Source organism: Salvelinus fontinalis, unplaced genomic scaffold, assembly GCF_029448725.1.
Source record: "Salvelinus fontinalis isolate EN_2023a unplaced genomic scaffold, ASM2944872v1 scaffold_0221, whole genome shotgun sequence".
NCBI classification, from domain to species: domain Eukaryota; kingdom Metazoa; phylum Chordata; class Actinopteri; order Salmoniformes; family Salmonidae; genus Salvelinus; species Salvelinus fontinalis.
The window spans coordinates 88,158-101,324 of record NW_026600430.1 but is presented as its reverse complement, the minus strand read 5'-3'; the positions used below and the strand labels follow the sequence as shown (position 1 = coordinate 101,324).

At 48.7% G+C, this 13,167-nt stretch overlaps 1 protein-coding gene across 1 annotated transcript in view; it reads right to left on the bottom strand.

Moving 5' to 3' along the window:
* Positions 1–13,167, bottom strand: part of LOC129844746 (arf-GAP with GTPase, ANK repeat and PH domain-containing protein 1-like) — a 131,686-nt gene that overhangs the window by 58,584 nt on the left and 59,935 nt on the right. Inside the window, exon 9 of the mRNA XM_055912830.1 lies at positions 6,530–6,679. Within this exon, the coding sequence (XP_055768805.1) occupies positions 6,530–6,679 (150 nt within the window). The remainder of the gene's footprint in view (positions 1–6,529; positions 6,680–13,167) is intronic.

Sequence of the window (13,167 nt, the reverse complement as noted above, 5' to 3'; positions counted from 1 at the left end):
CAAGTCATTTACATCTGCACCCACACACTGCAGTGTGTGTGTGTGTGTGTGTGTGTGTGTGTGTGTGTGTGACGTCTAAAATATTTGGGTCCTTTGTACATCCAACAAATGAGGGTCTTCTGCATGGGAAAGACCACCTGGGACCTTTAACAAGTTGACCTTTAGTGTCACACCTGCTGTACCTCTATGGCTACAAAGTGACCTTAATTATCTTCCATTTTAGGGAAATGGCCAAAGCGTTTCAGCAGACCCACCTACCCTCTAAGGGCTAAATGATAGATGCATCAAGATGCTTCAGTCACAACCCAGACCACACCCACTTCTGCTCTCTTTAACAACCTGTGTGGAATGAATCCCCCAATCACACAGTCTGCTATCTAATCACCTGATCCTTTGATCGCATACCAGATCATAGAGAGCGTTTTGTCCTGACTGACTAACATCCATCTCCTCTCCAGGAATGCCTCTTTCTCACTCCAGGAGGGAGGGACCTGCAGCTGGTCTGCTGCGCTGTGTGAGGCCCCATCTCCACCTCCCATCTCAAAGGGGCCAAAGGGGCGCTTCATGATCCCTGTCTCCCATCTGAGGAGGGCCACAGGGAGGCTTTCATGTCGCCAGTCTCGAATCTGAGGGCCAACTTTGGTATCTCCAGCAGGCTCGCGGTCAGATCACCTTTCAAAGGTCCCGCGCAGCGAGGAGCCGGAACCCGCGCTGTAGTGTATGTAACCAGGGGGTGCTAGGCAACGAACTAACGAGGTGCTCTTACAGAGAGGCAGTTAATTGTGGGGCTGTGATCGACGGAGCACACAGGGAAGGAGTGATACACCTGATACAGGTGGCTGTGAAAGAGAGGAAAGGGGGGAGGAGAGGGATGGGGGAGGAGAGGGATGGAGGGGTAGAGATTGGGGGGTCTCCACGCGTCAAGCATGTGGGGGAGGGGGGGTGGCAGGAAGAAAGGAAGAGGATGAGTGGCATCTTTGTTTTAGGGAGAGAGGGAGAAGAGAGGGAGGGAGGAAGGGGGAGGGAGAAGAGAGGGAGGGAGGGAGCAAGTAGCTTTTCATTAGAAATAAAAGGATTCCCTGTTTTAGCCATATAGGAATCCTGCTGTTTCCTCACAACCTTAAATGGATACTTCAGGATGTTGGCAATTAAGCCCTTTATCTACTTCCCCAGAGTCCAATGAAGTTGTGGATACCATTTTTAGGTGCCTGCGTGCAGTTTGAAGGACGTTGCTAACTAGCGTTGGCACAATGACTGGAAGTCTATGGTAACCGCTAGCATGCTAACAGACTTCCAGGCATTGTGTTAACTGAAGTAGCCCTTTCAGTTCACACACACACACACACACACGAGTGTGCATGCACATGCACACACGGAAAGCAGGGTGAGTATAATTTAATATCAATTGTAGATTTTTTTAATGTAAATTTACTAACATCTGAAGGAGAAAGAAAACAGAAGAAAAGAGAAATAGAAAACAGAGAGAGCGACATGGAGATGGAGACCAGATAGATGAAAGAGAAAGAGAGAGGAAAGAGAGACATGGTGAGAAGGAGAGACGAGAGAGGAAAGAGACCAGGAGAGACGAAAGAGAGACAAGGAGAGATGAGAGAGACATGGAAAGAGGAGAGAGAGCGAGAGGAAAGAGAGATGAGAGGGAGAGAGACGACATGGAGAGAGAGAGAGATATGTAGAGAGGAGAGAGACATGGAGAGAGAGAGGAGATAGGAAAGAGAGAGACATGGAGGAAAGAGAGAGACATGGAGAGATAGTCAGAGTGACGTATAACCTCACTGTGGCCCTACCTGGTCTAAAGGAGAAGGAGCGGTGAGGGTGCGGACGGACCAGTGTGGAGCAGAGGGCGGCGCGCCCCGGCCCCTCACCTCATGAATAACGGGTGTGTGTGACAGGCTGATACTTCATCTGGGTCGTGGTGTGACAGGCGTAGAGAGGCCCCACGCTGTCGCGTGGTGCTTAATGGCTAAATTGGGAGACTGTTACTAATCGCTTATTGAATAATGAAAGTGCCACAGCTGATAAAAGATTTCAATACGGTGGATTATTTATAATATTTCACTTAAGTGCCCCGCTGACGAATGGGGCGAAGGGGCTGCACAGAGGCCGGCTGGCTGGGGGAGCGTCTCACAATGCTCGGCCTTCGGGAAAAGTGTGCTGAGTTGGGGGTATGAAGGAAGCATGCTCCACCTCAAACATTTTTTTTAATAAAGTGTGTAACACAAGGAATTCATCCACAATGAGTAACGATTACTTGGCTATATACACGGGGTACCAGTACCGAGCCAATGATAACTTGGTTATATACACAGGGTACCAGTAGGGAGTCAATGTGCAGGGGTACGAGGTAATTGAGGTAGATATGTATATATAGGTAGAGAAAGTGACAACAGGATGATAATAAACTGTAACAGCAGCGTATGATGAGTCAAAAGAGTTTGTATAAAATTGGTCAATGCAGATAGCTATTGGTTAACTATTTATCTACCCAGATTAAATATTTAGCAGTCTTATGGCTTGGGGGTAGAAGCTGTTCAGGGTCCTGTTGGATCCAGACTTGGTGCATTGGTACCGCTTGCCGGATGCCAAGCAGTTGCCATATCAAGAGGTGATGCAGCCAGTCAAGATGCTCTCAATGGTACAGCTTGTAGAACCTTTTGAGGATCTGAGGGGCTATGCAGAATCTGTTCAGCCTCCTGAGGGGGAAGAGGCGTTGTTGTGCTCTCTTCATGGACCATGATAATTCCATAGTGATGTGGACAAAGAACTTCAAGCTCGTCAAGCCCGTCAGGAAATCCAGGATCCAGTTGCAGAGGCAGGTGTTTGGGTCCTTAGCATAGTGATGAGCTTGGAGTGGACAGTGGACTATGGTGTTGAACGCTGAGCTGCAGTCAATAAACAGCATTCTCACGTAGGTGCTCCTTTTGTCCAGGTGAGAAAGGACAGTGTGGAGTGTAATAGAAATTGCATCATCTCTGGATCTGTTGGGGCGGTATGCAAATTGGAATTGGTTCATGGTGTCTGGGATGATGGTTTGATGTGAGCCATGACCAGCCTTTCAGCGCATATCATGGCTACAGATGTGAATGCTACAGGGCGATAGTCATTTAGACTGGTTACCTTGGTGTTCTTGAGTACAGGGACTATGGTGGCCTGCTTGAAACATGAAGGTAAGTTTAGACACTTGCCAGCTGGTCAGCGAATGCCTGTCCTGGTAATCCACCTGACACTGCGGCCTTGTGAATGCTCCGAGTACCTGTCCTGGTAATCCACCTGACCCTGCGGCCTTGTGAATGCTAACCTGTTTAAAGTAGGGATGCACCGATATGACATTTTTGGCCAATACCGATATCTGATATTTTCCTTGCCAAAACAAAACCGATATCTGATATTTTCCTTGTCAAAACCAAACAAAACCGATATCTGCTATTTTCCTTGCCAAAACAAAACTATACTTAAGTTTTTGCGGACTTTTAAGCATTCTAGCACAGTTAAACAGTTGGCATTTACGTATGTCCCCATTACCAGTAAAACATAATCAAAACCTATTTCTTTCACTTACTTGCTGTACTGTTTAATTCTTTTTCATCATACATGTCAAGCAGTGAAGTTTCAGCTCTGTCTGTCCGTGGACTCTCTTCCTCGGTGCGCACTGTCACTGTGTCCATTTCTAACTTGTCCAGCTGTGTCTAACATTTCAGGAAAATCCTAATTCTTGTCTGCATCGAAGTAGCGGTCCTTGTACCTAGCATCGAGCATGGTGGCGACACAGTAGAGGCTCCAAGAAAATGCCACCGAATCGCGAGTTGACAGCCTCTTGTAGAGTACTTTTGCAAGTTTTAACCCCACGGTCTATGTCGGCAGTTTTGTTGAGCAGGCGTTTCAATGCAATGACAGAGGGGTATCACGTCTGCTGCAGACGCAGTTGATGAGCTTATTTCTCCAGTCAGTTGTTTGAATGGAGCTAGGAGTGTGTTCATGTTTCCAAGTTTCAAACATGTTCTCAAATGCCATTGAAACGGCAGCAGCGGTATGACAAGCAGCACATTCATCAGCATGAAATACGACTTTCCTCAGTACGAAATCCTCGTTGACCCACTGTGCTGTCAGACTCAGCATGCTCATGGGGCTGACATCGCTGGTCCAAATGTCAGTCGTGAAGCTAATAGCAGTAACGCCCATAGCAAGTAGCTCATGGATGTTGATTTCAACAATACTGTGTAACTACGGTAGGGCAACATCTGAAAAATAGCGCCTACCGGGGTTTGAGATGCTCGACCAGTGGGCGAAAGGCAAACATCACCCACGACAAAGAAGTTGTCTCGCTGAAATGTTCTTACTCTTTCAAATGACTGCTCGACTTGAACTTGTTTGGTTGTTGGAAGTGTACACTTAGTATTTTTCTGCTTTTGCTCTGTGCAGCACTGTATTTTTTTTTGCGTCATTACGTCATATACCTATGTTATATAGGTATGCACGTCAGCTTTGACACCAGTTTTGCACATCGGCGTTAAACTAGACATCGGACCGATGCCGATGTTGGTATTTCTAGCTAATATCGGCCGATTCCAATATGCTTACCGATATGTCGTCCATCCCTAGTTTAAAGGTGTTACTTCGGCTACGGAGAACGTGGTCACACAGTCATCCGGAACAGCTGGTGCACTCATGGTTTAGTGTTGCTTGCCTCGAAGCGAGCATAGAAGGTATTTAGCTCGCTTGACAGATGAAAACTCTCTTGGTAAATAGTATGGTCTACAGCTTATCATGTGGTATTCTAACTCAGGCGAGCAGAACCTCGAGACTTCCTTAATATTAGAGATTGCGCACCAGCTGTTGATAAGAAAGAAAGAGACACCACCTCCCCTGAGCTTCCCCGATGCCACTGCTCTGTTCTGCCGCTGTATAGAAAAACAACCTTGATTTATATTTACCATGTCCTTGTTCAGCCACGACTCAGAGAAACATAGGATATTAAAGTTCTTCAGATCAGGTTGACAGGATAGTCTCGAACGGCGCTCATCCAGTTTATTCTCCAGTGATTGCACGTTCGCCAATAGCACGGCGGGTAGAGGTGGTTTATCCACTCTCCGATATAGTCTCGTACATGTATCCTGCACGCCGGCCTCTACAGCGCCTGTCTCCTCCTCCTTCGTGTCTGGGCTTTGGTGCCTGGTCCGGGATGATCAATATAAGTTTCACCTCGTCCAAATCAAGGTTAGCGATAGCTGTTCTGAAGTCCAGAAGCTCTTTTACGGTCATAGGAAACGATGGCGAAAATATTAAATACAAAAAACTACTGCTACTACTGCCAGTCCCATTCTAACTATGAAGGAGATTGGACAAATATTAAATCAGTTTCAAGAGTGAAGATATGAACCAGTCGCTGGACGCCTTTGGTAGTTTCATAAAGCACGCTGGGTGCTACAATGATTTCCAACGGTGTCAGAACACTCACCTCAGATAAACACACATGAGCAGCACTCATAGTACTTTCAATTAATTAATTTCCTACAAAAAATAGCCTATTTGCAAGCTAGGTGAAATATCTTACACATTCAGCCCCCTACATTATAATGTCCCATTCCCAGTAATGTCTATCTGCTCCAGTATTCCTCCCAGTCCCAGCCAGCCAGCCAGCCAGCAGGAGAGGAGATGGAGTGACCCCAGACAGGGACAGAAGACAGGCACTTGTCTTGTCAGCCACGTGATTCCCTCTGATGGAAGTGCTACACATTACATCACACATCTGCTACCAACTCTGCATCTGTTCCCCTCCCATTCACAATGGTGGGTGACGTTTTGTGTGTGTGTGTGTGTGTGTGTGTGTGTGTATGTGCGCATGAGTGAGGATGCATCAGTGTGTTTGAGCCTATAAACCTGTGTATCCACAAGTAAACGTGTGTGCTAAAAAGCAATCCATTCAGTGCCATTCATTGTGACAGAGTACTATGTCATGTTTACTATTAGCAGTGCTGAAAACACACATCTGACTGACAGACAGAAAGAACGAGAGGAGGAATGGAGGGATGAGAGAAAAGAATGGAGAACCCCCTTCCACAAGCAGAGTGATGTCAGGGGGCTCGTGGGAAGACATGGCTGCGTTTCCCATACCTGTTCCTACGGCAACATACGGTGCCTTATCATATTCAAATGCCTTGTTTCATTCATTTAATGTACCATTTATTTATCTGGTTTAATATCATTGGAATAAAATCTCTTTAAAAGAGTTACCTGGTCCAAGACAGCTAAAGGGTAAGACAAGTCAGATATTAAGCCATCGTTGACAATCATTAGTTATCGAAAATCAATAGGTTAATCATAGTTTTGTACTTCCTAGGTTTGTTGCTCCATTCTTTTCCAGACGCATTCATTCAATAGCAGAGCAGCTTAGCACCTAGGACCCAGTTAGTGTATAGCCTAGGTGCTCGTTAGCTAGGGGGAGCGTTTTAGCGGACGGACCAGGGCTGGAAAACGGAGAGGGGAGGGGAGATGGCGTTACCTTCCGCAGTACCAGAGAGGCCGTCGGCTTTGAAGTTGCTGGTGCTCTTCTTCCGCCGGTGCTTCTTGCGGTTGGCGTGCGGCGAGGGGGGCGGGTCCATCTTAGGGCTGGTGGTGTTGGAGATGGAGGGGCTGGAGCACACAGACTCTCCCAGACCCGTGTCTGCAGGGAAAGAGACAGACCGTTAGATAATACTGCTTCTCGACAACAAGAAGATGGAAGCAATGAAGGACCAGAAATACTTTTGAAAATATGTTGAGTACGCAAGAGTAAACAGCAACTAGGGCTGTGAAGGTCATTGAATAACCGTGTAACTGATGGTTATGGATAAAGACTTTCATGAAAATGCTAGACGCGGGGGTGTTCAGCTCTATAGACTACGCTAGACGCGGGGGTGTTCAGCTCTATAGGCTACGCTAGACGCGGGGGTGTTCAGCTCTATAGGCTACGCTAGACGCGGGGGTGTTCAGCTCTATAGGCTACGCTAGACGCGGGGGTGTTCAGCTCTATAGGCTACGCTAGACGCGGGGGTGTTCAGCTCTATAGGCTACGCTAGACGCGGGGGTGTTCAGCTCTATAGGCTACGCTAGACGCGGGGGTGTTCAGCTCTATAGGCTACGCTAGACGCGGGGGTGTTCAGCTCTATAGGCTACGCTAGACGCGGGGGTGTTCAGCTCTACAGGCTACGCTAGACGCGGGGGTGTTCAGCTCTACAGGCTACGCTAGACGCGGGGGTGTTCAGCTCTACAGGCTACGCTAGACGCGGGGGTGTTCAGCTCTACAGGCTACGCTAGACGCGGGGGTGTTCAGCTCTACAGGCTACGCTAGACGCGGGGGTGTTCAGCTCTACAGGCTACGCTAGACGCGGGGGTGTTCAGCTCTACAGGCTACGCTAGACGCGGGGGTGTTCAGCTCTACAGGCTACGCTAGACGCGGGGGTGTTCAGCTCTACAGGCTACGCTAGACGCGGGGGTGTTCAGCGCTACAGGCTACGCTAGACGCGGGGGTGTTCAGCGCTACAGACTACGCTAGACGCGGGGGTGTTCAGCTCTACAGACTACGCTAGACGCGTGGGTGTTCAGCTCTACAGACTATGCTAGACGCGGGGGTGTTCAGCTCTATAGACTATGCTAGACGCGGGGGTGTTCAGCTCTACAGACTATGCTAGACATGGGGGTGTTCAGCTCTATAGACTACGCTAGACGTGGGGGTGTTCAGCTCTATAGACTACGCTAGACGTGGGGGTGTTCAGCTCTGTAGACTACGCTAGACGTGGGGGTGTTCAGCTCTGTAGACTACGCTAGACGTGGGGGTGTTCAGCTCTGTAGACTATGCTAGACGTGGGGGTGTTCAGCTCTGTAGACTACGCTAGACGTGGGGGTGTTCAGCTCTATAGACTACGCTAGACGTGGGGGTGTTCAGCTCTGTAGACTACGCTAGACGTGGGGGTGTTCAGCTCTATAGACTACGCTAGACGTGGGGGTGTTCAGCTCTGTAGACTACGCTAGACGTGGGGGTGTTCAGCTCTATAGACTACGCTAGACGTGGGGGTGTTCAGCTCTGTAGACTACGCTAGACGTGGGGGTGTTCAGCTCTATAGACTATGCTAGACGTGGGGGTGTTCAGCTCTGTAGACTACGCTAGACGCGGGTGTGTTCAGCTCTATAGGCTACGCTAGACGCGGGGGTGTTCAGCTCTATAGACTATGCTAGACGCGGGGGTGTTCAGCTCTGTAGACTACGCTAGACGCGGGGGTGTTCAGCTCTGTAGACTACGCTAGACGTGGGGGTGTTCAGCTCTACAGACTACGCTAGATGCGGGGGTGTTCAGCTCTATAGACTACGCTAGATGCGGGGGTGTTCAGCTCTATAGACTACGCTAGACTCGGGGGTATTCAGCTCTACAGACTACGCTAGACGCGGGGGTGTTCAGCTCTACAGGCTATGCTAGACGTGGGGGTGTTCAGCTCTATAGACTATGGCACTTTGATGTGTTGACTTTCTTTTATTCAATGCACATATTCATTGCTTGCTAGTAAATAAATAAATATGTCTTTTACATTTTGGGGGATGTGTCTGACTATTCATTCATTATTCAACAGCAGTGGACAATGTTGTTCTGGCTCTGAGGCCTATAATGCGCTAATGTTGTCAAACGGACAACTGGCCAATCCTCTCCAACCTGGCATGGTACAGTATCATTTGATACAGAATCTTTTCTTCATTTATAGACTAATCAACGCTGATCAGGGCCGGTCCTGGTCCATAGCCCGCCCTCGGCGACACCAAACAGAATGAACGCCCTCCTATCCCCGCTAAGTAGAATAGTAGCCTGGGCTATACAGAGACGGCCCACAATGCTCTTATGAATGCACGTGGTAGCCTACTGTTTGTAAAACAAGCAATTTACCGTTTATCCCTGTCATTTAGTTACATTCATTTCTGTTAATGGATGTATTAATTATAGTAATTTACCATTATCACTCTCGGAGTGGAAACGTTGTTAGCAGAGCTCACAACCTGCTACACTTGTGAGAAACAAGTTGTGGTTTATTTCATACCATCATTTGTCCCCATGTGAGCAATGAGCATGTGTCTGGTTTCTCTGTCCTGTTAATGTTGACAGACTGCACGCCCCTGAGCATGCACAGAAAAACCTGGCCTGCTTCTCGCAAACGTTCAATGAAGGAAAGGGCCCATTTGGGGATGTCTGATTTCTGATAGTCTTAACTCACCAACACTAATAAAGATGAGCTTCTTCGCCTCCCGAGTGGCGCAGCGGTCTAAGGCACTGCATCGCAGTGATAGAGGTGTCACTACAGAGCCGGGTTCGATCCCAGGCTGTGTTGCAGCAGGCTGCGACCGGGAGACCCATGAGGCGGCACACAATTGGCCAAGCGTCGTCCGAGTTAGGGGAGGGTTTGGTCGACTTAGATGTCCTTGTCCCATCGCGCTCTAGCGACTCCTTGTGGCGGGCCGGGCGCATGCACGCTGACTTCAGTCACCGGCAGTACAGTGTTTCCTCCGACACTTTGGTGCGGCTGGTTTCCTAGTTAAGCGATCAGTGTGTCAAGAAGCAGTGAGGCTTGGCAGGGTTGTGTTTCAGAGGATGCATGGTTCTCAACCTTCGGCACTCCCGAGTCCGTAGGCGAGTTGCAACAATGGGACAAGACTAACTAACAATTGGAGATCACAAAATTGGGGAGAAAAAGGAGTGAGTTTCCTCACCTCACACTGCAAGTCAACGAAGTCCACATATATTTATTTTTTTACATCCAATTATTATAATAGTTCCTCACAGTATTTGAAAAATCTTTCCAACTCTCTCCCCCTTGATAATCAGCATTAGTGAAAATTAGACTATGGACATGTTGCGTATATTTGTTTCAATTGTAATGATTGTCAATTTCATACCATATCACAGATGTCCCTTCATACTTTCCTTGTCAATTCATTATCTTGTGTGTGGCTGTGTCCAGCTAGGGAAGCAGTAATACAGGGTCTGAGTGTGGATGTGTCCAGCTAGGGAAGCAGTAATACAGGGTCTGTGTGTGGATGTGTCCAACTAGGGAAGCAGTAATACAGGAGCTGAGTGTGGATGTGTCCAGCTAGGGAAGCAGTAATACAGGAGCTGAGTGTGGCTGTGTTCAGCTAGGGAAGCAGTAATACAGGGTCTGAGTGTGGATGTGTCCAGCTAGGGAAGCAGTAATACAGGAGCTGAGTGTGGATGTGTCCAGCTAGGGAAGCAGTAATACAGGAGCTGAGTGTGGATGTGTCCAGCTAGGGAAGCAGTAATACAGGAGCTGAGTGTGGATGTGTCCAGCTAGGGAAGCAGTAATACAGGGGCTGAGTGTGGATGTGTCCAGCTAGGGAAGCAGTAATACAGGGGCTGAGTGTGGATGTGTCCAGCTAGGGAAGCAGTAATACAGGGGCTGAGTGTGGATGTGTCCAGCTAGGGAAGCAGTAATACAGGAGCTGAGTGTGGATGTGTCCAGCTAGGGAAGCAGTAATACAGGAGCTGAGTGTGGATGTGTCCAGCTAGGGAAGCAGTAATACAGGGTCTGAGTGTGGATGTGTCCAGCTAGGGAAGCAGTAATACAGGAGCTGAGTGTGGATGTGTCCAGCTAGGGAAGCAGTAATACAGGGGCTGAGTGTGGATGTGTCCAGCTAGGGAAGCAGTAATACAGGAGCTGAGTGTGGATGTGTCCAGCTCTATGGAGCCATTCATAGCAGTCAGTGGATGAAGCTGCCATTCATTTGGCTGGCCCAGGATTTCAGGCTAGGAGGCCACGAGACGCTTCACTTTTCATGCGCTGAGCTGACAGCTGTGACTTGCGGCGGAATAAAATAACATTCAGTTCCCATCAATATCAGCGTGGGCGGCGGGACTGATGTGGACAGTGGGGTTGGGGGGGAGGGGCTGCTGGCACGAAGCGAGCTCCTATCACACTGATGTAGCGCCTGCTGCCCAGAACAGAACAGACAGCCTCAAGGACAGACATAACTTATTGGACTATCGTTTAGTCTCAGCTCAAGTGGAAAACGTGACAACTTATCTCTGCTGACAAGATGCCATCCCGGAGCGCACAATTAACCGCCCGGGATTAACAGCCCTCACATCTGCAGCCCCTCGTCCCTCTCCTCACCCGCATCTCCCCCCATCCCAGCCTCCCCCTCCTCTCTCTACATCACTACCTTCACATATCACACTATCCCCTCCCTCCCTCCCTCCCTCGCAGCATCCCCCATCTCTCTCTACAATCATCCCTCCACTGGCGCCCTCAGTATCTGTTGTTAACAGTCTCCTTGTTCTTTTTCTGTGAGCTAGCCTCTCTCTCGCTCTTCTCCTTCAAACTCTGGTATAAAGACAGGCTCATTGAGACACTGTATCCTGAAACCTGACGACATGCATGTGGTGCTCTTTGACAGGGTGATAACATGGTTGCTCACAATGTAAAGAGATTTGTGATTTCTGTCTGTAAATGAAAAGCGCTCTACAAATGAAATGTGTTATTATCATTAACAGTAAATATCCCAGCCGTGTGTGTGAAGCGGTCGTCAATAGTTAACACAGGCACAAAGTCATAATTCTGGCTAAACTCCGCTCATGACAATTTCTCTTCTTAAAATCTGATTTGAAACCTAACCTTAAACACACTGGTAACCTTATACCTAAGCTTAAATTAAGACCAACAAGCTATTTTGGTGGCTGTGGTAACTAGTGACAACAGTGTGAAGCTGACCAACTGAGTGAGGAGAGCAAACAGGAAGTGGAGGTAAAGTGACTTCCTGTCTGTCGGCTACTTTACGGTAGAAGATCAGAGGATGGCCGTGCAGCTCCTGAGGCATGGAATTCCACAGCCTGGTCTGCCAAATCAAAGACACCTGCTGCTGCCCCCCCCCACACACACAATGGGCTCTTTCACAGGGCCACCGCAACGCACACACAATGGGCTCTTTCACAGGGCCACCGCAACGTACACAAACTCTACATATGTTTCTTCCTGTTTCCAGTTATGGAAAATACACAGGACCACAGGCGAAAGGTTCAGATAACTGACATGCTGAGATTTGCAGACAGGGCCGTCATTTTAAAGCCTATCACCCAATCAAACTAGGAGAGGCAGTAGAGACTATTGTTAGCCACTGTAAGAGACTTGGACAGGGAAAAGCAGGGAACAGGGTTGCTCCTGCGTGTGCATTCCTGAGCTGAAGGAGGAAGATGCCATGCCAGGGACATCCCCCCCCAGCCACGGAGGACTGAAAATAGGAACACTATGTTAGTCAGAGGGTTGGAGGTTGGAGCTCAGCGAAGCGACTGTGGGCCTCGACCAGCTCAGCCCAGCGAGCCATTAGCCCCACAGCAAGCTGCCTGAGTAGGGAGGAACGCTAGCTTGCTCCCCTTTCCCCCTTGTCCCTGGTTGATCCCCCCCGGCTCCTACAGGCCTGGAGGCGTCTAGGGAACAACAGCCTCCTAATGAAACAGACACTCATTAGTATTACTGCTCCCATTGTTCCATCATTAAGGGGAAACGGCAACTCAATGCAGAGAGGATAAAGGGGGCGTGTTGACTGAGAGTAGCTAACAGACTAGAGGCCATCGATGTCATAACCATCCAATATTTATTTAACTGGAGAAAGGAGACATATCCACACACTAACAACCCTGCAGCTGTCCTCTCCCGTCCTCACCTCTACTTACTGGCTACAGGGCTTCTAGTGTGTGGATGTCTTCATCTCTTCTCTCATTCTCCAATAGGACTCATTACTGTCTGAGGAGCACTAGGTCCCTCCTCCAATAGGACTCATTACTGTCTGAGGAGCACTAGGTCCCTCCTCCAATAGGACTCATTACTGTCTGTGGAGCACTAGGTCCTTCCTCCAATAGGACTCATTACTGTCTGTGGAGCACTAGGTCCTTCCTCCAATAGGACTCATTACTGTCTGTGGAGCACTAGGTCCTTCCTCCAATAGGACTCATTACTGTCTGTGGAGTACTAGGTCCCTCCTCCAATAGGACTCATTACTGTCTGTGGAGCACTAGGTCCCTCCTCCAATAGGACTCATTACTGTCTGTGGAGCACTAGGTCCCTCCTCCAATAGGACTCATTACTGTCTGTGGAGCACTAGGTCCTTCCTCCAATAGGACTC